Source organism: Delphinapterus leucas, chromosome 6, assembly GCF_059928025.1.
Source record: "Delphinapterus leucas isolate spDelLeu-1000000601 "Yukka" chromosome 6, BTC_Dleu_Yukka2, whole genome shotgun sequence".
Classification (NCBI taxonomy): Eukaryota; Metazoa; Chordata; class Mammalia; order Artiodactyla; family Monodontidae; genus Delphinapterus; species Delphinapterus leucas.
This window is the reverse complement of record NC_143134.1, coordinates 38,783,553-38,809,761: the sequence shown is the minus strand read 5'-3', so window position 1 is coordinate 38,809,761 and position 26,209 is coordinate 38,783,553. Positions and strand designations below refer to the sequence as shown.

At 43.6% G+C, this 26,209-nt stretch overlaps 1 protein-coding gene across 10 annotated transcripts in view; it reads left to right on the top strand.

The window, feature by feature from the left end:
• Positions 1–26,209, top strand: part of AOPEP (aminopeptidase O (putative)) — a 390,564-nt gene that overhangs the window by 320,077 nt on the left and 44,278 nt on the right. For 9 of the 10 annotated variants that reach the window (XR_016393524.1, XR_016393525.1, XM_089913028.1 and 6 more), the window contains exon 14: positions 6,285–6,401. The exons of the other annotated variant lie outside the window; for it this stretch is intronic. Coding sequence is in view for 7 of the 9 variants with exons in the window: in XM_089913028.1 (XP_089769154.1) it covers positions 6,285–6,401 (117 nt within the window). In the remaining 2 variants the exon portion in view is untranslated. The remainder of the gene's footprint in view (positions 1–6,284; positions 6,402–26,209) is intronic. 10 annotated transcript variants of the gene reach the window in all.

Sequence of the window (26,209 nt, the reverse complement as noted above, 5' to 3'; positions counted from 1 at the left end):
ACAACCAAACTATGGCTCAAAAGTTCGGTAGTCTTTTTCAACTGTAGCTGTTAGAATTGTTTTCTCCAAAATATAGTAAATATGCTTTTTTTCTATGTGAACTGAATTATATAAATATTTTCTTCTGCTTGAATTTTCCTAAAATTTGTCTATAGGCATACTCCCTAAAGATGTTTGATAATCAGAAATACTGATTATGCTGGATAAATACATCTATTCATTGATTTCCTTATTTTGAAGAAAATTATTTTCACTTTTAATTTTATTTAGTGACTTTCATTGGTTGGCAAATCAAATTTATGTCCCCAAAATAATGTGAACCAGAGACTTTAATTCTTAAATTCGTCAATTCTTTAAAATGTATGGTTTTTCTTCAACATGGAAAGGATGGTTTTTCTTTTGTAAGTTTTGTTTCTAGAAGCAGTTCAGAACAATTGTGTTTTTCTTCTATATAAGTTACTATTTTAGACTAAAACCATTTTAATTATATCATGATACCCTTGTTGACAACAGCTCTTGGCCAGACACTCTCCTATGTATATATTATCAAATAGTTCATTTTTGTCACTTAAAAATGTTTATCATTAAGAAAGTGCCAGATGAAAGATCCTATACAAACAATGAAATGAGAACCATGGTCCTGGCCAGTGTTTGGAGTAGGCAAGGTCAACTTCACCAGAGTTCTGATACTCTTCAGGGCACCTGAGGGTGGGTAGTGTGGTGGATGTGTTTTCTGGGAAGAGTAGAAAGGAATTTGTTAGACTTCGGGGGAAATCTTATTAAAAAGACCTTTTATATCTGTGGGATTACCTTTTTTAATCCAAGGGGCAAAGGAGAACTGCTGTCTTTTTTGTGCCTCTATGCCAGAATACATGTGACTTTCAAAGGTCAGCCTCCCCAATTCTGGTTTGGACCCTGCTTGTGTTGAATCTCAGCCAGCGTACAGGAGAATTTGAGATTTTTTCCTCCCTCCCCCATTTTTTCTGTTTTTGTTCAGTGTAAACAGTTCCTGCCGTAGTAACATAGACAAATATAGCAGAGAATGCTTTTCTGGAAGAAGAATGCTCCCTAAGCATTTTTTAACCATTTTTGGGAAGAATTGATCTTTCTGTGTATTTCAGGCAGACCGAAAGAGAGGGAGGCCATTGCTATAAATTGAAGTGACATCATATGTATTTTGCCCCCATTGATCTGCATTTAGTCTCCAGCCAGGATAAAAGGAAATGGCATCAGGGAGGAAGCATGCTTCATTTAGGCGCAGATCCCAGAGTGATAGTGAGGTAATAATAGAACTCACGCCACTGTCCGTCGGTGGCTGCATTAGTCCTAGGCTCATTCCCCGTCTGGAGTCTGAGACTTCCTTCGTGTGCGGCTGCAGCGTGCCAGCTGGGCTGTGAGGGGAGGTGCCCTCCTTTGCTTTTGGAGGGGTGCAGGCAGTGGACGTGGATGTTCGCGGGCCCCGGGTTCCCTGTGTTGGTCCTGCCTGTGGAAGGTCAGTAGTGAGATGCGTATGGGGCACTTTCTGATCTAGGAGCCTAGCTGGCCCTTTCGGAGTCCTGTTTATAGAAGAAATGGTGGAGGGCCTCGGTTGTGTGGTTGGTCTTCAGGGAGCCAGGAGTGAGTGATGCCCCCGTGACAGTAGAAAGAGGTTTCTAGGCTTCTGGAAGAGTCAAGGTTCGTTTTCTTTGTGCTGCTTGTAGACTAGGAGGGTGCGTTTGGAAAATCCATATTTTCTTTCCAAGAGCCTGTATAAGAACTCTTTAGAACTGTTCAAACTTGTGCAGCTTGCCTCAACCCTTAGGCTGACTGGGAAAAATTACGAGGTAGACTTTTTCTCTCTTTGTGCATTTCTGGGTAATTAGCAGCCATGGAATCCTCCATGTTTAGAGCAAGAACACAGACTTCCAGAATTCTTAACAAATCTAAATGTATTGACCTCCTTTGGTGTTTTATTTTTTGTGTTCGAGTAAGTGTTCCAGTGTTGTGAAGTTCTCTATTTCAAGTGCCCACATGACTTTGGCACCCCACTCTTATTTTGTCTAAGTTTCTGAGGCAGATGCATTTAAAAAATACCGAGCTGGTTTCCATACGGAAAAAATAATAACCTCATCATGAGTTCCTAGTCTGTGCAAAGGAAAGAACTTGCTCTTCCTATCACTGTTGAACTGTGGGTGTGAGCACTACTAGACCCTCAGCAATAAAGGCAGTTTCTTTTTCTAATGTTTGAAGGAGCTGCCTTCTCAGGAGATAATGCTCTGAAGCATGTGCTTTATTTTTCTTAATCACTCCGTGCTGTGACTAAAGCTGTGTCTGTCTCCACCCCACCGCCCCACACTGCTGTATTAAACACAGTGGGCCTAGAAGTCATGTGAAATTTAATTTGATTTCTACATGGGTGGGAGTGGAGTGACCCACACAGCATTTCCTAACACCCCTGTGCTTGCTGCCAGGGTGGGTGGCACCCAGCACTGCGTCTGAACACGTTTGCTGGTGTCTGATATCTCTCAGTTGCTTTGCGAACATTTTGGTTTATTACTTAGTACTTCTTTTTCAATATAGGGTGGCTTTATAGGGAGTAAGTGTTTATTTTACAAAGAGAAATATGCTGTATTAAAGCAAGCTGCTTACCACATTTTTGCTTCAGTATTCTCTTTTCAAGGTCTGTAATCTCATGTAAAAATTATGTAATGTTCACTTACTCATTTGTGAGTGAGAGATACTGAATTTTATCTATGTACTAAAATAGCATTTGATCACCGATTTGAAATACAAGCCCCCCCTTCCCCCCCCCCCCGAATTGGAAGAATTACAGTTGAAAGCCAGATGGCTACAGGTGGTTTTTTACTAAGGAGAGTCATTTACACAAGTCCGTTCTGAAGACCTCTCAGCATTATGGAGGAATGTTCTCAGCCTCTGTGTTGGTCCTTGGTGCCCCTGCCCACCTCTGAGCAAGGTAGTTTTTGAAGCAGCCGCCAGGCACCTTAGTGAAGGAGGAGGGAGAGCTGGTGGGGTGTGTGCATGCTTGTTCTTTGCCTTTCTCCAATTAAAGTAAATTAAACTTAACAAAGAACCGCAAAGGCTTGACTGCCTCCCTTCCATCTCGGCTGCCCATCTTAAGTCAGGGGGCTTGGCTTTAGATATTTTTCCATTGCATAAAATGAGAGGACGAAAACTGTCAGTGATCCTTCTGGTTCTGTTTCTCTGTGCAGGTGTGTATGAACTTTTTGCTTAGAAGAAAACTGCGAGAGATACAAAAGTGTGAATCCAGATATTTTGATAGGTTCCCATGTTGGTAATTCTCTGACATTAAACAGGAGTTTATTGGTCACACCCAGCTGGGGTAAGTTGAGGACCAAGCTAGTTGTCTTACTGAGGGTTTCTTTCCTCCCTGGGTCTCTCTAGTTTAAACCAAATCCTAAGCTTGGGTTCTAACAATAGGCCTCTTTGTAAGCGCAGGCACGTAATAGGGAGATGCTTTTCTTTCTACTCTTCCCTTTTCTGCAGTTGTGAAAATTGGCCGGGCTTGTTCCTGCTGCACTTAGCGAGCGAATAAGGCCGCCGCCCGCAGCCCATGGGTGTTCTGTGCTGTGTCGGGCTGGGCCCTCCCCAGAAGCGGTCTTCTTGAGTAGCTGTTGCTGCCCTGGATTGGCTGCCTGTAGAAGCACTGCTGACCAGTTTTGAGCATGCGCATGGGGATGCAGGACTGGCTAGCCATTCTGACCCAATCTGGGACCCTCCCCTCCCCTGCCCCTGTACAGACAGATGGGCTGCTGCTGGACGGGCACCTAGGCCCGCCGCAGGGTGGGGGCCACGTGGAGCACACTTTGGAAAGGGATGTATTGGGGCAGGTGGGGAGAGACCATTTTGGGGAGAAAGGGTAGACTCCATGAGAAGGGTTCAAATGCAGGAGGGCAATCAGGGAGAGTGGCCTTAGTGGGGAATGAGGGGCACACTCATGGCTGGGGCTGAAGGCTTAGCCTCCACCAGAGAAGGAGCCCCTCTTGGAACATAGGGAAGGAAGATCCAGAGAGGGAGGCTGCAGGGTGAGATGGATGGGAAGGAGGGCAGAGGGAGCCTGGGTGCCAGGCCCAGCTGGGCCGAGCTGAGAAGATGGAACTACAATAAGAGGGGCCACAAGAAAGGCTGAGAACAAAGTGTCAGCTCTGCTGCCGGGTCGGGAATGCCAGAGGCTGGGTAAGACTCCTCCCTCTGCCGGCGGCCAGGAGTGCCTGCCTGCCTGCCAAATGCTCATGGTGCCCATGGTATACAAGGGTATGCATGCTCCCCAGAAGCTGGTGGTTCTGAATTTGGTCTGTTTTGTAAAACAGCAAATTTCTTTTAATATCATACAAGTAGCCTCATGTGTCTAAAACTGAATGGCATTTTTGTACTAGTATATAGTAATTTGATATCTTTAAAGCATCTTACAAACACAGTAGTTCCAATGGAAGGAAATTAAGTGTTCTCATATATAAACTTCACAGGTCAGTGCTGAATCGTAACCCTCTGGTTTTGCTGAAGCACCTTGTTTCTCCTCTCAGCCTGAGAGAGGATCCACAGCGTGACTCTGTGGTGGATGGAGTGATGTTATGAAATGAAAATACCCAAGAATCAAGTGGTGTGCATTTGTGTCTGTCTGTCTAGAGGGAAGTGGTGGTTTAATTAGACCTTAGAAAGGTGAGGTGAGGAAAGATAAGAAATGCTTTCTTTGTGGAATTATGTAGTAAATTTCATGCATGCTGTCTCTGCTGGGTTTTCCTGCAAGCGCATTTTGGAAGAGTGTGTGTGTGAATGGAGAGGGAGGCAGAGGTGCAGTGCACACTTGGGGGCTGAAAGGTAAAGAGAGGTAGGGGAGAAGCCAATAATTTTTGAAATTTCTTTTAGAGTAACAAAATGGGGATGAAAATCCAGGTGTTCTTTTGAATATCCTGTTGCTCTAGTATTGACTTCCAGAACTGTAAATTTGGGTTAGTTGACAGGATTGCCTGGGCATAATCAGGAATGGAGAAAAGCTAAATGTCGAGAATAGTGGAATTCGTAGTAGTTATTTTAAAACCTTCATTTTAGAATAAATACATTTTGGTTCCTACAAGATGTGTCTTAAATTGAATTTTTTTCTTCTGTTAACAGTTTGTGTGCTGCTCTGTGCTAGAGGCTGATCTAGGCACTGTGGTACAAGAGTGAATAAGACAGATATTTTAAGTTCATGGATTTCCACAAGTATTATTTGTTCACAGATTAGTTTGTGTTATTTTTGAACCATATAAAAACATCTTGCTCTCTTTGCCCTTAAGTGCTAATACCATTTTTACTTATCCTGTATGAAAACTCAGGGATCTGAGTGACCTTGTGTGGTTGGGCGTGTGTGTGTGTGTGTGTGTAATCATACATACAACCTTCTTTTTAATGGAATAATAAACTTACAGATTTTATAATAGAGGGATTGTGAAACATGGTTCTAGTTTTCGTTACATGCTCTTTATTTCTTGGTGTACGTTTGCAAGTCACATGCTAAAGAAGGAAATCTGAAAGTTGCGTATTTCTGTTAAACTTCCATGTGTTTACCTCAGATCAGACGGTTTCTTGAGTATTTGTCTAGGCTAAATGACCTTTTTTGGCATATGCATGCTGTAGAGATAAAGATCTAATAAAACCATGATAATGTTTTATTAAGATAAGCACAGTTTTTTTGTTTGTTTGTTTGTTTTTTGCGGTACGTGGGCCTCTCACTGTTGTGGCCTCTCCCGTTGTGGAGCAGAGGCTCCGGACGCGCAGGCTCAGCGGCCATGGCTCACAGGCACAGCTGCTCCGCGGCATGTGGGATCTTCCCGGACCGGGGCACGAACCCGTGTCCCCTGCATCGGCAGGCGGAGTCTCAACCACTGTGCCACCAGGGAAGCCCTAAGATAAGCACAGTTTTTATCATTCACAGTGTGTGTATACATTTAAGTCATCATGTTGTACACCTTAAAAAAAAATTCATGGTGTACAACCTAAAAAAATAAACAAGGTAAACTCAGTTTTTGATGTACTTTTAAGTATAGAACTGACATGAAAAGCCATGGAGAATAGGGCTTAATCAGACCCCAGAATGCAGTGTCTTTGGGGATACAAGGTAAACCTTGAGGTTTTACCATAGTAAAGTCTACAGTCTTCCAGTGTTTCAGACAGCTGCTGGGAGTCCCCAGGGTTACCCTGGATTTGCTGTCTTTGGTCTAAACGTTTGGGTTTAATTTCTTGTAAGCTGAATGGCATTTTCACAGGCTGTTTGGTTTTGTCCTCAGCTTCTTCCAGACCAGCTGGTCTTGCTTCTGGAGCATCTCTTGGAGCAGAGGACTATGAATCCCCGAACTCTGCAAAGACTTGAGAGGACGTACCACCTCTCGGAGCAGGATGCAGAGGTAACCAGGAACACCCTCAGAATTTACACTGTGGGTCCTCACTGTTGGTGAAGTATGATCCCATTGCGTCCCAAAACTGTTGGAACTCTGTAAGCAGCATCCCATGCTGTGTCTTACGAGTGAAAAGCAGCACTTTGAGCAAAGAGTAAACTGCTTCCCTGGTTGCGCTTGCTCCAGCAGGGGACCTCTGATCCTGGTCATTACCAGGGTATTTTGAGGTCCTAAGTTTTTCCCTCTTTCTTCTTAAATCATTAAGGTGGACATAAGTCTCCTAAAGGAATGAGCAGGCGGGTGGAATGTTTTTGAATTATAAACTTGGGTGGGTCATCTTGTGCATGATGGTGGTGCCGTCCTGTTGCACATTAAGGAAACTGGGCTGAGATGTGCCAGAGCTTCTTAGTTGCATTCAGTTAGGACAGGAAAGGAGCCATGTGTAAAGGAAATGAAAACTAAATCTAACAGCCATGGTTTGAAAAGTAAACTTGGATGCTTGTGGGAAAGCAATATGATGGGGTCCTTAATATCTTTTAGCTTATTGTGAAGAATGCAATGTGAATCCTAGGATGAGTTCCAGAGTTTTTTAAATATATAAAATAATAAATGATTTAGTCATCTTAAGTTAAAAAAGCACACAGTCTCTCTTATATAAAACTCCTTAAAGGCAAGTAGGTTTGATGTGTGTTCAGTTGAGAATAAATGAACATTTAAAAACTGTACCGTCCAGTAAGGCAGCCGTTAGGCACATGTGGCTGTTCTGAATTGAGGTGTGCTGTAAGTGTGAACTATGCATAGCAGATACTGGAGACGTAGTATAAAAAGAGGAAGCAAAATGTCTCAATAATGTCTTCTCAAAATGATATTTTGGACATGTTGGGTTAAATAAAATATTATTAAAAATTAACTTCACAGTTCTTAAAATGGAGTAAATGGGAGAAAAGCCAGCTCATTATTAGATTAAAAGGTAAGATGGGCACTGTTATACATGTTAAAACCCTTATGTAAATTCAGGAGTTAATTGAAAAACTCCAGAGAAGACATATGTAGCTTTTTACCCATCTCAGCATAGATCAAACGTGCAACTGTTGCTGTTTATTTCAGCTCTTATATTTTTGTTTATAGGAGTTTCCAAATGCCAGCTTGTTATTTTTAATTAGTGTTTTAAAGAGGTTTCTATTTATAGGCATGAGGTTATGCTTTAATCAGAGCTGAATACCACTGAAATGCCAGGCCCCAGTGACAGGCAGTGGGCAGACGAAGGCGGGAGGATCAAAGCAGGTGCTGGGCACCTGTCACTCCTCCACTTCTTGCCAGAAGCTGGGAGGTGGTAGACCCTGGTCCCCCCACCCCTTTCCTGTTGGCATAAACATAAAGCACACTGTGTCCTTAACTTACAGCTCAACTTAGTTGTTATACGTAACTTCTTAAACCTTCGAGAAATATAACAGGTTTTATTTTGGTTGCTTCTTTGCATCTCAGACTGCATCATGATGCCCAAAGCCAGAGCAGTCTCTTCAGGCTTGGCTCTTTGGTTATGAGAGACTGGGGCCTGAGGGAGGCTTGACTGGTTTAAGTAACTAGCGTGGTCAGCGTCCATGCAGTTCACAAATACTCTGCCAGTCACTAGGGATACAGCAGTGGCAAGGGTCACCCTCAGGAAGTTTGGATTCTTGTGGAACGACAGCTCATAAGGAAATGAGCAGGATAGTTTCAGATAAGAGCTACAAAGGAGATTGCAGGTGAAAGTGAGCTAGGTGTCTCTAGGTAGAGTTCAGGAAAGGCCACAAGAGAAAGTGACATTTGAGCCAGGACCTAAGGGCAAGAAGTTGGCCATACAAAGCCAAGGGGCCAGGAGTGATTTCCATACAGAGGTGACAGCAGGTGCAAAGGTGTGAGCATGGCATGTTCTAGGATACGGGTCAGCAAACTTTTCTGTAAAGGAGCAGATTTCAATATTTCAGGCCGTACGGTTTCTGTCACAACTAACTATTCAACTTTGCTGTTGTAGCTGCCATAGGCAGTATGTAAACGAACAGACGTGCCTGTGTTTTAGTAAAGCTGTTTATGGACCCTGAAACTTGAATTTCATATAATTATCACATCTCAAGATAATTCTTTTTGTTGTTGTTCCTTTTAAAAACTCCTCTAAAACGTCCACACCACTTCTAGCTGTGGGCTGGTTTGGCCTGCCCCCTTCTGAGTTTGTTGACCCCTGCTCTGGGGCCTGCAGGGTTGAGGTCAGGGGTGGGTAGGGCCCAGATCAGGGCCTTAAGGCCCTGAGGCCTAACGTGCCACTGCCTTGCCCCCTTCCCAGGCCCTCCTAGGCCTTGGCACATAGTCAGTTACATTGACAGCTTATCTCACTGTGAGGTTTCCTTGAAAGGTCACTCAGAACCAGAAAAGCAGCAGGATTTTGGCCAACCAGGGTATGTTCTAGAAACTTTATTAGTTAAGTGTGATTTGTTGTGACACTGATTAGCAGGAATTTCGTTGACTAACCATCTGCCTTTATTTTAAGTGACAGAACATTTCATGGGAGAAAGAATTGTTATTTACTGGAAAAATGAAGATTCTGACTTTATTCTTGGTGCTTCTCCTTGACCAAACATATAAGGATAGTCCCTTTCAGTTATTATCAGGGCTTTTAAATGTGTAATAAATAGCGGTCATTTAAAACATGGCTGAAGGTGCTAGAGAGTGGCAGCTTGTATGTGGAGCGTCCCTGTGGGAAGTGGCTGCAGAGGTCTTTTCCTGACAAGGAGCAATGTGAGTGACTGTGCTGATACTCTCTGTTCAGGGTGCTGTCACAGGCCCTGGGACCATGGTGTTGGATTAGGTGTCTGTGCAGAAGGACTTCAGTCCCAGGACGGGGTGGGGGGCGGGTCTCCGGCACAGCAGCAGGGAGCGCTCAGGACAGTGGTGGGGCGGGGGGCTACTTCCTCATATTTCCAGGAGGTAAAGAAAGGCTCCCCGTACTCTTCCTTGGACTAGCATTTCTCCTGAAAGCAAGCACAGATGTGAAGTCACTTTTTGAGAAGGTGAGCCTGCTATTTCCGTAGCTCGTTTAAGCTCCTAATTGCCCAGCGCACTGCAGAACACTCTTGTTGGCAGAGCAGCATGTTCTTGATGTACCAGAAGTCTCAACTGTGTAAGAAGCCTGTGCTACCATGAATCAGCTCCCTCTGTTCAGTAGTTGCTTTAGCTTCTTTGCTGTCGTGCCCACTTGTCCCTTCCCTCCTTCCTTCTGTGTCTGTGGGTGGGCTGGTGCTGTCTCACTGGGAAGTTTATTTTAATGATGCTCCTCGTGTAGCTCAATATTTGTATTAGTTGTGTTGCTTCTGTGTTTCCGGTTGTATTCACAGAATGTTCAATCTGTTGGTCAGGATTTCCGAGCATGGCGACCAGGTGGATGATGTTCTTTGCCAGCTGTTTGCATGTCAGGGGAACGCTGTTCCATGTTACGCGCCCCTTGTCCTCCGTGTGCCTGCATCACATGTGGTGTGAATACACGAGTCTGCCCTGCACGGAGGGACACCTTGTGTTCAGAATCTTAAAGGAAAAGCGCATGAGGACAGATGTAGTAAGCTAGGTACAGTAATGCATGTCATCTTAGGCCATTTTGTGCCTTGCCTGGCCACTCGTGTCACCACCATGTGAGAAGTGGGGCTTTGGAGGAGGAACGTTTGTATTCCTTAGCCTGGAAAGTAACACTGACTACAGGAGTAGTTACCATCTTTTACCTCCTGAATCAAAGAAGCCTCTGGCCATATTGCTGGGCTGCTTTAACCAGGTCAGAAAATGAACTGAAAGGGAAACTTAGTTCATAGGAATACATTGTCTACAGTTTCCGAGCATATTGGTTCCAATAAAGACCCAAAAGGTTTTAAAACATGTTAAACAACTGATTCTTCAAACAAGAGGTATTTTCTGAGATCCTTTTTTAAAATAATGAATTCCCAGCCCGCTTTATCAGGTCTCCTAAGCCTCAAAAATAGTTTTCCTGTGTTAATGAAGAGAGGCTCCACTCAACTTGGCTCTGTGACCTTTTTCCCCAAAAGCCCCATGACTGACCTCGAAGCAGCTATTTCTACAGACTACAGTTGAACACTTCAGAACTGGGGCACCCCTCAGGTGAATTTCAGAAAATTTGGACGCAGCCACTCCCTGTCTCATCTGGCTCAGATGGGAGTGGTGGATGTTAGTCAAAATGGTCCCCACGGTACCATGCTCTGCTCTGATGTTTCATTTGGTAGGGTGAGCCAGAAATTTAGTTTTCTGGGTGAGGCCACTACCAGCCAGGTCTCCCCCTCACTGTATTTGGGAAAGTACTGTTGGTTGAAAGGAAGAGGCCTCCTGGGTTAGGTTGGGGTGGGAAGGGGTGGACACAGTGTCTCCATCTTGCCCTGGCTCCACATCCCAGTCTTTGTTCAGGGGTACTGCTCTTCCAGGTCTCCATCCCATCTAGACACCCAGGCCGTGCACCTGGTACTGGCAGAGGCATCAACTTAGCAAAAAGCTGGACTTGGTCCCAGGTCCCCAGATGGCTGGTGGCCACTTACAAGTTGCCCACCCTCCCGGGCCCCTTTTTCCTCGTCTGCACAGCAGTACCGGGACTAGACTGCTGGCTATCAGCCTTTTTGACCACAGCCAACTGGCAAAAACGGCTTTACGGAAACTGTTTGTACTCTTATATTCGCTATTATTTCCTATTTTATTTTCGTTAAAAATGTGCATTGTGATGCAGCAAATTGATTTTGTGACCCACTAACGAGTCGCAGCCCACAGTTTGGAAAACGTGGAACAGGATGATCTCACAGTCCTCACCAGCTTCCTGACTTCAGACTTGTGGCCAAGGTCCCTGAGCCTCTGTCTCCTCAAGATTAAAATGGAGCCATAAACCCCCTCTTCATGGGATTGTTAACACCATGAGGAGAAGTTTTAGCATAATTTCTTGTCATATAAGATTCACATTCTCTCGTTTGGTGTGAAATGGTCAAATTTTATTTAGCTCAAACAACCTTTGTATTGTCTCTTTAATCTGTGAGGACTGGCAATGAGAAAGAGAGACGAGAAGTACAAGCTACCAGCTGTTAGGAGCCCCTGAGCATATGGTCACAGAATTTTTTTTTTTTTTTTTTTTTTGCGGTACGTGGGCCTCTCACTGTTGTGGCCTCTCCCGTTGCGTAGCACAGGATCCGGACGCGCAGGCTCAGCGGCCATGGCCCACGGGCCCAGCCGCTCCGCGGCATGTGGGATCTTCCCGGACCGGGGCACGAACCCGTGTCCCCTGCATCGGCAGGCGGACTCTCAACCACTGCGCCACCAGGGAAGCCCTGGTCACAGAATTCTTAATCTGGGGTCTTGGCAGCTTTTTCGGTGAGGTCGGGTACAGGGTGGTTTGCTCTAAACCGAGGTTTCTCTACCTTAGCATTACAGATATTTTGGAGTGGATAATTCTCTGCGGTGGGGTGTCCTGTGCATTGGGTGATGTATCACACCCCCGGTTTTTTTCCCTGCGATGCCAATAGCAGTTCTCTCCCTTCCCCACCCCACCCCTGTTTGGGCAATCAGAAGTGTCTCCAGACATTGCCAAATATCTTCTGGGGGATAAAGTCATCTTGGTTAAGAACCACTGCTCTAAAGCAGCAACCGACCACAAAAGGCAATTTTTTTCTTCTCATCTAATGAAGTGCCTGATGGTTACAATACAGAGTGGAATAGCTAGAACATGGTTAACTACATTTAGGGGCCACCCTGAGCCGGCTGTGTTCTCTCAGGGCTCCAAAGAATGTAACCCTGGGGGAGGTGAAAACAAAATGTTTCACATGGAAGAAAAAGAAGGAATTGCAAAATAAAGTAGTAGTAGCAAGTAAATCTAAGGAAACAGGTGAGTGAGTGAGGACAAATCTGTTTTACCACTAGTACCCAGAGAAAGCCATGCCAGTATCTGTCTGCATTCTGCTCTGAAAAGGACACTTTCAAGGTTGATTGCAAATGGAAGAACATCCAACGTTGCAGGCCTTTCCCTCACCACTGCCTTTCCTCTGGCTCAGGTGGAAGAGCCCTTGAAAACCGTGTTAACTGGCCACCTCCCTTGGTGGGTTTTACATATGCAGGGAGGGGGTAGATTTTAATACTTGTCAGTAAGAGAACTCATTGTTTATTTGAAAAGAAAATACCACAGCATTTATTTGAAGTCCACAAGTGGAAGGCGTGATTGCAGGCCCACAAAAGTCTGACAGCTCCGATGCTCATTTCTGAATTTCATTTGAGCCAAAAGCATAGTTTCTGTGAACTGAGAACATTCCATTATCAACCGACCTCTGGAGAGGCATACTGAAAGGGCAGAGAATAAAGGTTTAGTCAGGTTATCATATGTTTAAAATGTAAGACTGATCTGTAGCTGTGATTCTGCCCATTCCCTTTATGCTAAAACTCCTTCTGGTCATGATGACCGTCGTCTTCTGCACAGTGTTCAGGGTCCGTTCCCTGCCATCCGTTCAGGGGCTCAGCACTCCCCGTTTCTCCCCTGGCTGCTTTTCTGTAGTGTTCTGACTACAAAATAAAGAAAACATTTCTATTTTGTGCTCCTCACAGGAAGAGTTTAGAGGAGAGGTTAGATGTAATCTCAGTGGGCTCTGTTGCCACTTCAGGGTGCTCAACAGTTTATATTTAGTAAACCGCGGTGTGCTGAACTTGGTGCCTCCTTCCCCTTTGGTACACCTCGATGCAGAATCTGAGTAGCACAAAGGCAGAAACCAGCCTTGCTGATGTCAGGTCCTGTCATCACGGCGGTGTGTGAGGGCAGCCTGCCGGGCTGGCGCCACAGCCCCTGCAGGACTGCAGAGCTGTGTAGGGTCACCAGGGCCCAAGCGTAGGAGCAGTGCCAGAGCGCCGGCCCCAGCCCCCTTGGTGGGCGCCTCTTCCTCCCCTCCTTCCCTTTTGGAGTCTGTCTTGGGGGAATGCATATCCCCAGGCTTCCCCAGGTCACTGCCCAGCAGTGTCAGGAGGCACCATTGTGGAACAGTGCGCCAGGAGGCAGGTTTTCAGATTGAACATAAAAAGGAGACTGTTGGGGCCTGGTGGCACAGTGGTTAAGAATACGCCTGCCAGTGCAGGGGACACAGGTTCGAGCCCTGGTCCGGGAAGATCCCACATGCCGTGGAGCAGCTAAGCCTGTGCGCCACAACTACTGAGCCTGCGCTCTAGAGCCTGCGAGCCACAACTACTGAAGCCTGCGTGCCTAGAGCCCGTGCTCTGCAACAGGAGAAGTCACTGCAATGAGAAGCCCGTGCACTGCAACGAAGAGCAGCCCCTGCTCGCCTCAGCTAGAGAAAGTCCTCGTGCAGCAACAAAGACCCAACGCAGACAAAAAAAAAAAAGAGACCGTTGTGGAGGGTTGGAACGGTGTGGTGCAATTAGCAAAGTGGTTTTCCAGGGTAAAATACAAGGAGCCAGATGGAATGGGAGCTTTCAGAAAGGCAGTTTGACACCTGCCATATCCAACATTGGGCAGTTTTGTCAGTTTCTACCCAGGGACAAGGGGTCTGGCTCCTTGGCTCCTTGACACGGTCAAGCTCAGGTTGCAAATCAGAGGGTCAAACATTGATGGATCTGAACTTGAGGATGTGACCTATAAGTAGTGTGACTTAATATCCATTTTTTAAAAAGCTAAAGCAGTCCTGGTGAGGGACGCAGCTGTCATTTTGGTACAGCACTGTAATTTGTAGAGTTTGGAAAGCTGGGCAGGGTATGGATTGATAAAAGGGTTGGGGTGATTTTCTTTGGTTGCTTAGACATATGGGGATTTTAAAACATGTGCGTTTTATAATGTGGGATAAAAAGCTCTTATATAATTCTTTAGTTAGATTTGTGTATTTTTTTCTTTGTTGCATTTGGTTTATGAAACACTTACTGCTTTAGAACATTTCTTCAAAGTCAGGAAGATATCTCTAGATATTTCTTCTTGGCGTTTTCTTCCTGTTATTCAGTTCAGTGCCCCTAGAATTTTTCTGTGGAAACCTTTGGAGACCAAAAAAGTCTCCATTGCTTTATACAGTGATAACAATGATTTTTGAAAACTGATCTAAAATGACAAAGGACTTTGTTTTTTTTTGTTTGTTTGTTTTTAGATGAGTATTCCTCTCTTGTTCCTGAGGCCAGGGCCTGCGTTTTATTTACCTTGAATTGTTACAGGACATTGTGGCTGATCAGATGTTTGTTTAAAGAAAAAATGAACCACTGGTGGCATAATCTGCCTAATTTTTCTGAAAAGACCTTTTAAGTAAACAATTATAATCAGTCAAAACATTTAGAATTCATCTGTTAAATAAAAGAGGAAAAGAGCATTTAACGGCGGGCTTTTAGCTACAGGTTCAGCCAGACTTTATTAGAAAAGTCCCTGGTTTCTTATTCTTTGCCATTCTTTCTTCCATGTACTTAGCAGCACGTCCTACTGTATAGATATTTGGAGATTTAAGGGGCATTATCACCTCTTGCCATCTGTGTATGTCCCCCCCCCCCCGCCAAGTCTGTACAGATTTTCTCAGAAAGATGTGGAGATGTACACATTTTCTGGGTTAATAAATAACATTGCCCTGACACTCTTCTTTCGATAGTGTCCCAAACCCAGCTACATCTCCTGTTCCTTTTGTCTTTAATGCTGTTGTGAGTAAAATCAGCATGTGGGGTTTTATTGGTGTTTCTAGGTTCTTTATACCTCCATCAGTAGTTTATATATTTTTGTATTAGATTTCTGTACTGAAATCCACACCCAAGAAAAGCACACAGTTGTCTGTGAGCCACTGCCATTTTCTTTCACAATTATAGAGTCTCATTCCCATGTAAAGTTTGCCTTCAGCGCCCTAAAATAGAGGACTCACTTTTGCCAAAATACCTTTCCAGATTGCTCTTCTTCCCTCTGGTGCCTTTCCGGTGCACCCTCCTTTGCTCTCTAGTTCCGTGGTACACCAGGATTTGAGTGTTCGCTCTCTCTGGCCTTCAAGCTGTGGAACCTTCAGGCTGCAGATAAAATGAGCTCTTCCTGTAGTCTGTGGGAGGCTCCCACAGCGTCAGCGGCCTAAGTATGGTCCCTGAACCTGCCCTTTAGGGAGGAGGCGATGCTCCATAGATCCTACAGGATTCCCTGGCAGCTTAATGCCTCTTAGGGGCGAATGTTTGTGCTGGTACCTGATAGCAAAGAGAAAACAATTGTATTGAATTCAAATTGTTTTAAAAAATGAAAGAACCCCTGTTTATGTGCAAATGATGGTATTTTGTGTTTGTCAGGGCACGAAATTTAAAGATAAGCAGACTTTATGGGGTGGCACTGAAAATGATTTTTTAAATAATATTATTATTATTTTAATGGTACGCAGGCCTCTCACTGTTGTGGCCTCTCCCGTTGCGGAGCACAAGCTCCGGACGCGCAGGCTCAGCGGCCATGGCTCACGGGCCCAGCCGCTCCGCGGCATGTGGGATCCTCCGGGACCGGGGCACGAACCCGTGTCCCCTGCATCGGCAGGCGGACTCTCAACCGCTGCGCCACCAGGGAAGCCCTAAAAATGATTTTTAAAGCTCCTTAGTCTACATGTTGCTGCAGCTTTGAACCACATGGAATTGTGTTCCATAGACCAACTGATGTGTGGGTAGGAGCAGATGACCACGCCGAGCGTGGAAGTCTACAGGCACTGGGGAGAGCAGCCAGCCAGCCAGCAGCAGCCCAGAGCAGGCTTGTCCCCCTGGCTCCACTGTCAGGACAGCAGGTGGTCCCCTCAGGAACTGACGGTGTAGAGTAGTACCACTTCCTGAACCAGCCTTCCCCAGCTTGACTCTAGGCTTGTTTTTAATACCAGCATTTTTCGAGAAATAATTCATATACCATATAATTCACCCATTTCGAAGTGCACAACAGTAGTTTTTAGTATGTATTCACAGAGCTGTGTAACCATCACCACAGTCAATTACAGAATGTGTTCCTCATCCGATCGCAAAGAAACCCTGTACCCTTTAGTTGTCATTCCCATCTCCCCTCCACTCCAGTCCTTGGCAACCAGACTAATCTTTCTGTGTCTACAGATTTGCTTACTCTGGACTTCCATGTAAATGGGATCACATACACCTTTTCTGAATGGCTTCTTTTCACTTAGCATACTGTCTTCAGGAATCATCCATGTTTTGCACGTATCAATACTCCTTTGCTTTTTACTTCCAAATACTTGCGATGGTATGAGTAAACCCCATTTGTTTAACTGTTCATCAGTTGATAGACATTTGGATTTTGTGGCTGTATGTGTAATGCTGCTGTGAACATTTGGGTGCAGTGTTTTGTGTGGATGTAAACTATCACTTCTTTTCGGACTTATACCTAAGGAGTAGAATTGCTGGCTTATATGGTTAGTTTATTTAACTTTTTAAGGAACTGCCAGGCTGTTTTCCAGAGCACCATTTTACATCTTTACCAGCAGTGTATGAGGGTTCCAGTGTTTCTTCATCCTTGTCAATATTTGTTATTGTCTGGCTTTCATTTTAGCCATCCTACTGGGTGTGAAGACCTATCTCATTGTGGTTTTTTTGGTTTTAAACATCTTTTTTTTTTTTTGACGGTACACGGCCCTCTCACTGTTGTTGCCTCTCCCATTGCGGAGCACAGGCTCCAGATGCGCAGGCTCAGCGGCCATGGCTCACGGGCCTAGCCGCTCCGCGGCATGTGGGATCTTCCCGGACCGGGGCACGAGCCCGCGTCCCCTGCATCGGCAGGCGGACTCTCAACCACTGTGCCACCAGGGAAGCCCTTAAACACCTTTATTGGAGTATAATTGCTTTACAATGTTGTGTTAGTTTCTGCTGTGTAACAAAGTGAATCAGCTATATGTATACATGTATCCCCATATCCCCTCCCTCTTGCGTCTCCCTCCCACCTTCCCTATCCCACCGCTCTAGGTGGTCACAAAGCACCGAGCTGATCTCCCTCTGCTATGCAGCTGCTTCCCACTAGCTATCTATTTTACATTTGCTAGTGTATATATGTCCATGCCACTCTCTCACTTCGTCCCAGCTTACCCTTCCCCCTCCCCATGTCCTCAAGTCCATTCTCCACGTCTGCGTCTTTATTCCTGTCCTGCCCCGAGGTTCATGAGAACCTTTTTTTTTTTTTTTTTTAAGATTCCATATATATGTATTAGGATATGGTATTTGTTTTCCTCTTTCTAACTGACTTCACTGAGTATAACAGACTATCTAGGTCCATCCACCTCACTACAAATAACTCAATTTCGTTTCTTTTTATGGCTGAGAAATATTCCGTTGTATATATGTGCCACACCTTCTTTATCCATTCATTGTCGATGGACACTTAGGTTGCTTCCATGTCCTGCCTATTGTAAATAGTGCTGCAGTGAACATTGTGGTACATGTCTCCTTGAATTATGGTGTTCTCCGGGTATATGCCCAGTAGTGGGATTGCTGGGTCATATGGTAGTTCTGTTTTTAGTTTTTTAAGGAACCTCCATACTGTTCTCCATAGTGGCTGTATCAATTTACATTCCTACCAACAGTGCAGGAGGGTTCCCTTTTCTCCACACTCTCTCCGGCATTTATTGTTTGTAGATTTTTTGATGATGGCCATTCTGACCAGTGTGAGGTGAAGCCTCTTTGTAGTTTTGATTTGTATTTCTCTAATGATTAGTGATGTTGAGCATCCTTTCATGTGTTTGTTGGCAGTCTGTATTTCTTCTTGGGAGAAATGTCTATTTAGGTCTTCTGCCCATTTTTGGATTGGGTTGTTTGTTTTTTTGATATTGAGCTGTGTGCGCTGCTTGTCTGTTTTGGAGATTAATCCTTTGTCAGTTGCTTCATTTGCAGATATTTTCTCGCATTCTGAGGGTTGTCTTTTGGTCTTGTTTATGGTTTCCTTTGCTGTGCAAAAGCTTGTAAGTTTCATTAGGTCCCATTTGTTTGTTTTTGTTTTTATTTCCATTTCTCTAGGAGGTGGGTCAGAAAGGATCTTGCCGTGATTTATGTCATAGAGTGTTCTGCCTATGTTTTTCTCTAAGAGTTTTATAGTGTCTGGCCTTACATTTAGGTCTTTAATCCACTTTGAGTTTATTTTTGTGTATGGTGTTAGGGGGTGTTCTAATTTCATTCTTTTACATGTAGCTGTCCAGTTTTCCCAGCACCACTTATTGAAGAGGCTGTCTTTTCTCCATTGTATATTCTTGCCTCCTTTATCAAAGATAAGGTGACCATATATGCATGGGTGTATCTTTGGGCTTTCCATCCTGTTCCATTGATCTATATTCCTGTTTTTGTGCCAGTACCATACTGTCTTGATTACTGTAGCTTTGTAATGTAGTCTGAAGTCTGGGAGCCTGATTCCTCCAGCCCCATTTTTCTTTTTTCAGGATTGCTTAGGCTATTCGGGGTCTTTTGTGTTTCCATACAAATTGTGAAATTTTTTGGTCTGAAAAATACCATTGGTAGTTTCATAGGGATTGCGTTGAATCCATAGATTGCTTTGGGTAGTATAGTCATCTTCACAGTGTTGATTCTTCCAATCTAAGAATGTGGTATATCTCTCCATCTGTTTGTATCATCGTTAGTTTCTTTCATCAGTGCTTTATAGTTTTCTGCATACAGATCTTTTGTCTCCTTAGGTAGGTTTATTCCTAGGTATTCTGTTCTTTTTGTTGCCATGGTAAATGGGAGTGTTTCCTTAATTTCTCTTTCAGATTTTTCTTTATTAGTGTATAGGAATACCAGAGATTACTGTGCATTAATTTTGTATCCTGCTACTTTACCAAATTCATTGATTAGCTCTACTAGTTTTCTGGTAGCATCTTTAGGATTCTCTATGTATAGTATCATGTCATCTGCAAACAGTGACAGTTTTACTTCTCCTTTTCCGATTTGGATTCCTTTTATTTCTTTTTCTTCTGTGAGTTCTGTGGCTAAAACTTCCAAAACTATGTTGAATAATAGTGGTGAGAGTGGGCACCCTTGTCTTGTTCCTGATCTTAGAGGAAATGGTTTCAGTTTTTCACCATTGAGGACAATGTGGACTCTGGGTTTGTCACATATGGCCTTTATTATGTTGCGGTAGGTTCCCTCTCTGCCTACTTTCTGGAAGGTTTTTTATCATAAGTGGGTGTGGATATTTGTTGAAAACCTTTTCTGCATCTGTTGAGATGATCATATGGTTTTTCTCCTTCAGTCTGTTAATATCATTTATCACATTGATTGATTTGCATATATTGAAGATTCCTTGCATTCCTGGGATAAACCACACTTGATCATGGTGTATGAGCCTTTTAATGTGCTGTTGGATTCTGTTTCCTAGTATTTTGTTGAGGATTTTTGCATCTATGTTCATCAGTGATATTGGCCTATAGCTTACTTTTTTTTGTGACATCTTCGTCTGGTTTTGGTATCAGGTTGATGGTGGCCTTGTAGAATGAGTTTGGGAGTGTTCCTCACTGTGCTATATTTTGGAAGAGTTTGAGAAGGATAGGTGTTAGCTCTTCTCTAAATGTTTGATAGAATGTGCCTGTGAAGCCATCTGGTCCTGGGCTTTTGTTTGTTGGAAGATTTTTAATCACAGTTTCAATTTCAGTGCTTGTGATTGGTCTGTTTACATTTTCTGTTTCTTCCTGGTTCAGTCTAGGAAGTTTGTGCTTTTCTAAGAATGTGTCCATTTCTTCCAGGTTGTCCATTTTATTGGCATATAGTTGCTTGTAGTAATCTCTCACGATCCTTTGTATTTCTACAGTGTCAGTTGTTACTTCTCCTTTTTCATTTCTAATTCTGTTGATTTTGAGTCTTCTCCCTTTTTTTCTTGATGAGTCTGGCTAATGGTTTATCAGTTTTGTTTATCTTCTCAAAGAACCAGCTTTTAGTTTCATTGATCTTTGCTATTGTTTCCTTCATTTCTTTTTCATTTATTTCTGATCTGATCTTTATGATTTCTTTCCTTCTGCTAACTTTGGGGGGGGGTTTGTTCTTCTTTCTCTAATTGCTTTAGGTGTAAGGTTAGGTTGTCTATTTGAGATTTTTCTTGTTTCTTGAGGTAGGATTTTATTGCTATAAACTTCCCTCTTAGAACTGCTTTTGCTGCATTCCATAGGTTTTGGGTCGTCGTGTTTTCATTGTCATTTGTTCCTAGGTATTTTTTGATTTCCTCTTTGATTTCTTCAGTGATCTCTTGGTTATTTAGTAGCATATTGTTTAGCCTCCGTGCTTCTGTGTTTTTTACAGTTTTTTTCCTGTAATTGATACCTAGTTTCATAGCGTTGTGGTCAGAAAAGATACTTGTTACGATTTCAGTTTTCTTAAATTTACCAAGGCTTGATTTGTGACCCAAGATATGATCTGTCCTCTAGAATAGGATACATCTATCCTGGAGAATCCTCATGAGCACGTGAGAAGAAAGTGTATTCTGTTGTTTTTGGATGGAGTGTCCTATAAATATCAGTTAAGTCCATCTTGTCTAATGTGTCATTTAAAGCTTGTGTTTCCTTATGTATTTTCATTTTGGATGATCTGTGCATTGGTGAAAGTGGGGTGTCCCCTACTATGACTGTGTTACTGTCAGTTTCCCCTTTTATGCCTGTTAGCATCTGCCTTATGTATTGTGATTCTTCTTTGTTGGGTGCATAAATATTTACAAGTGTTATATCCTCTTCTTGGTTTGATCCTTTGATCGTTATGCAGTGTCCTTCTTTGTCTCTTGTAACAGTCCTTATTTTAAAGTCTGTTTTGTCTGATATGAGAATTGCTCCTCCAGCTTTCTTTTGATTTCCATTTGCATGGAATATCTTTTTCCATCCCCTCACTTTCAGTCTGTATGTGTCCCTAGGTCTGAAGTGGGTCTCTTGTAGACAGCATATATATGGGTCTGGTTTTTGTATCCATTCAGCCAGTCTGTGTCTTTTGGTTGAACACAAGACCAAATGGTAATCCATTTACATTTAAGGTAATTATTGATATGTATGTTTGTATTACCATTTTCTTAATTGTTTTGGGTTTGTTTTTGCAGGTCTTTTCCATCTCTTGTGTTTCGTGCCTAGAGAAGTTCCTTTAGCATTTGTTGTAAAGCTGGTTTGGTGGTGCTGAATTCTCTTAACTTTTGCTTGTCTGTAAAGGTTTTAATTTCTCCATCGAATCTGAATGAGATCCTTGCTGGGTAGAGTAATCTTGGTTGTAGGTTTTTCCCTTCCATCACTTTAAATATGTCCTGCCACTGCCTTCTGGCTTGCAGAGTTTCTGCTGAAAGATCAGCTGTTAACCTTATGGGGATTCCTTTGTATGTTATTTGTTGCTTTCTTTCCTTGCTGCTTTTAATATGTTTTCTTTGTATTTAAGTTTTGATAGTTTGATTAACATGAGTCTTGGCATGTTTCTCCTTGGATTTATCCTGCATGGGGCTCTCTGAGCTTCCTGGACTTGATTGACTGTTTCCTTTCCCATGTTAGGGAAGTTTTCAACTATAATATCTTCAAATATTTTCTCAGACTCTTTCTTTTCCTCTTCTAATGGGCCCCCCTATAATTCGAAAGTTGGTGCGTTTAATGTTGTCCCGGAGGCCTCTGAGACTGTCCTCAATTCTTTTCATTCTTTTTTCTTTATTCTGCTCTGTGGTAGTTATCTCCAGTATTTTATCTTCCAGGTCACTTATCCGTTCTTCTGCCTCAGTTATTCTGCTATTGATTCCTTCTAGAGAATTTTAAATTTCATTTATTGTGTTGTTCATCATTGATTGCTCTTTAGTTTTTCTAGGTCCTTGTTAAACGTTTCTTGTGTTTTCTCCATTCTACTTCCAAGGTTTTGCATCATCTTTACTATCATTACTCTGAGTTCTTTTTCAGGTAGACTGCCTATTTCCTCTTCATTTGTTAGGTCTGGTGGGTTTTTACTACCTTGCTCCTTCATCTGCTGCACATTTCTCTGTCTTCTCATTTTGCTTAACTTACCGTGTTTGGGGTCTCCTTTTCGCAGGGTGCAGGTTCGTAGTTCCCATTGCTTTTGGTGTCTGCCCTCAGTGGTTAAGGTTGTTTGAGTGGCTTGTATAGGCTTCCTGGTGGAGTGGACTGGTGCCTGTGTTCTGGAGGGTGGGGCTGGATCTTGTCTTTCTGGTGGGCAGGGCTGCATCCGGTGGTGTGTTTTGGGGTGTCTGTGAACTTAGTATGATTTGGGGCAGCCTCTCTGCTAATGGATGGGGTTGTGTTGCTGTCTTGCTAGTTCTTTGGCATGGGGTATCCAGCACTGGAGCTTGCTGACCATTGGGTGGAACTGGGTCTTAGCGTTGATCATAACTTCCCAACCTCCAGAATTTTTGTTCAGCCTGTTCGTCCATGCGTTTACTTCTGTCGGCAGTACTGGAAATGCACAGGAGTTAACAGGAAAATCCGAATTATTTTCTGGAAAACTGGAGGTAAGATGACTCGGGAGTGACAAGACACAAAGTACAGTGGGTGGCGGTGAAAGAAAGCCAGGGTAGGAGGTGGCTGAGGCGTGGAGCAGTGCCCTAGGGGAGTGGCAACTTCCCACAGGGACCCCTGCCTCTAGAGTATCCTCTTCCAGGCATCGACGCTCCACGGGGCCCCTCTCGTTGTGGTTTTGATTTTCATTTCCCTATTAACTAATTATGGTCAGCATCTGTTTATTGGCCACTTACACATCTTTGGAAAAATACCTAGTCAGATCTTTTGCTCATTTTTAAACAGGTTTTTCTTTTTATTATTGAATTATAATAGTTTGTATATTTTAGATACAAGATCCTTATCAGGTATATGATTTGCAGAAATATTCTCTCATTTTCTTAGGTTGTCTTTTCACGTTCTTGAAAGTGTCCTTTGAAGCACAGACGTTTTAATTTTGAAGCCATCCGATTCACCTGTATTTTCTTATTTTGCTTGTGCTTTTGGTGTCAAATCTAGGAAACCAGTGCCTAATCCAATGTCTAGAAGATTTATGTCTGTGTTTTCTTCTAAGAGTTTTATAGTTTTAGCTCTTACATTTAAGTCTTCGGGTTTAATTTTTAAAGTTCATTTCTCTAGCTTCTGTAAGGAAGGTATTGGAAGAAATAACCACTAAGAAGAAACGGGGAAGGGAGGGTTGAATTTTTTCATGGAACATGTGGTAAGGCTGGAAATCGACTGAGCTTAGGCTGCCCCGTTCAGCAGTTGGTGTCTTTTCTTCTTTGTCTCTTAGTTTGAGTGGCCCTTTCTCAGGGAGTCTCCTGACTACATCCCTGGGTCACTCCCATTGCCCTCATTGCACCCTGTTATCTCCTGTCCGGGCGTTTGTCACTAACATGAGTCTGCTTCTGCCTGTTTACTGGATTTTTCTTAGACTTTCTACTGAACTATAAGCTCAAAGAGGGCAGGATCTTGTCTGTTTTATTCACCACTTCATCCTTAATACCCAGTACTTATTTTTTTGGAGAATGACATTTCTTGGATCTCCAGGTATTCTGGAATAGAGGGACTAGTATATGACAGGATAAGGTGATTGGATAACTAAAGCTATAGGGAAACCCCTTCAGGAGGGAGCGAACCTTTTTGGCAGACTTGGTGAGGCCCTCCGGAGTCAGTCACGTTTGCCCCCGAGGAAATGGAGAGAAAGCACGGGTGTCCCTTCAGAGCTTCTCAGAGGAAGTAACCCATGGTCAGTTTTCTGCCAACAGTAAAAGTCCTTTTTTTTAGCAAAGGCCACGTGTCGTATGTTAATGAAATGAGGAAAGGAGGTGGAATTCCATATTGGAATGTTTTACCATTTAGTGTGCCGTTTTGATAGGGAGGGAAGGCTCACTGTGCTGTATTTCAGGGTGGAGTCAACATGGGCTACTGAGTTCTACTTTTTGGAGCCAGCTGCCTTGAATAGCTTTAATGTCATTAATTGAAATAGTATATACATAGGAGAAGGGAGAAAGGTTGGAATTTGCCTGAGAGAACATATAAAACTTGATGTTTGTCATCACCTTTGATCCTCACCGTCACTCTCCATGTGCACCCTTGGTGTGATGATCCCGATAGCAGGTTTGGACGATCCCTGTTTTGCACGTGGCCACAGCTCTAGTTATAACTGGTAAAACCCGTTATTACCGGCTATAACCAGTTAACGTAGAGCAGAGAGTTGTAGGGTCTGACTCAGGCAAGGTTAGCAAGAGCCCTTGCAAAAGAGCGCTGAGAGCCTCTGCTGCCTCGTTTGTTGTCTTAACTTCAGGGTGAAGGGGGTTTACTAGCCTGGCTTTGTGGCAGTACACAGAGCAACTTTTCATTCCCTTTAGTTAAAACAGTGTTAAGATCTCAGCCCTTTGAGAGTAAGGAGCTGTAAGGTGAGAGAGAGAAGGAGAAGAGAAGTGTTGGAAATCTTTATGTGACAGCTGTACACTCAACTGTGCTCTCATCTTTTCTCATGAGAATGAGTAGATGAGACATCCTGGACCGTTACAGATGCCCCTAAACGAAATACCTGCTGGAAAGGCTGTCTGTTCTGGAGCCGCTCTAGGAAGGCCTCCCCACGCCCAGGCTGCCAGGCAGGCTTCCCTCACCAGCAGTAAACCCACTTTAAAGCAACGTTAAGTCTAATTTAAGGACGCAAATTCAAAACGGAGGTTTGTTTATTGCAGCGTTAGACTTATTAACTCGCAAAAGCCATGAGCCTTGGTCTTTCTGTTTACAGATTATAAAATGGAACTCAAAATGAGGTTTAATGGGCTTCCCAGATCGTGTTCCCTGGACAGACTTTTTTTCCCCTTCAACAGTAAATTCTGAAATCAAAAGGACTTAAAAAGAGGAGTGCTTCCTGTCATAAATGGGATGGGTGGCATTCTTCAAAGCATTTTACAGCTTCCAACTGTGCATTATAATTTCAAAGTAGCTGAAAAGCATCCTGAGTTTTTTTAAATGGTACGTTTATTCAGAAACATTTATTAAGCAGCTACTTATGTGCGAGGCATCGAGACAGGGCCTGGAGAGAGCCTGAAGGCTCCCAGGCCCATGCCCTCACTGAGTTTGCGCTTTATTGTTAGTAAAGACATAAACTACTGAATAAGGAGACAGCAGTTTCAAAGAACATTGGGCTGGAGAGGATGTAAGACACAGCTCTGAGAGAGTGACCCATGGGGAAGCGGGTGGAGCTGAGGAATTCTGGGCCCAAGAGGTGAGTTAAGGGATGTGGACATATCAATATCAGGTCATTCCACTAACCTAGGGTGTGCTGGATGAGGTGGGGCCACAGCAGTGCCGTCTAGTGTCACAGCAGATGTCCTTGACCTCTGTTGACTTGACCCCTCATAGCCTTCTTGGTAAAAAGCTAAAGGCTATTAACACACTTTGGGACTTTCTGGGACACAGTTGATTGAAATGGACTTTCTGGCATCGTCAGAGGATTGAAAGACTAATGGAACTGTAGTATATTAATAAGGGGATGCCCTGCAGTTGTAACCACGTTAAAGTATATGGGCCACACTAAGCTAGTAAATCCAGCGGCAGCAAATGGAGAATAAGGAAAAACACAAAATAATATATCCATGTTGTTTATATGTAACGCTATCCGTTTGTAACTTTTACTATTCAAAAATAAAGCAAGGGAAGCAGCTGTGTGCAGGAGCCACAGGTGCTTTTTCAGGCGTGGCAGTGAGTATGCACCAAAACAAACCCTGGCTCCAGGCTTGCAGTGACAGAAGTAACCCAGCTGATTTTCTGAGTCCGACCTTGACTGTGTAATGTGCTTTGTTGACGGCACAGTGGCTAGCAGAACCAAGCTTGGGGTGTTGGCCAAGCTGTTAACGCTGAGCTGGTTCTGTCTAACCC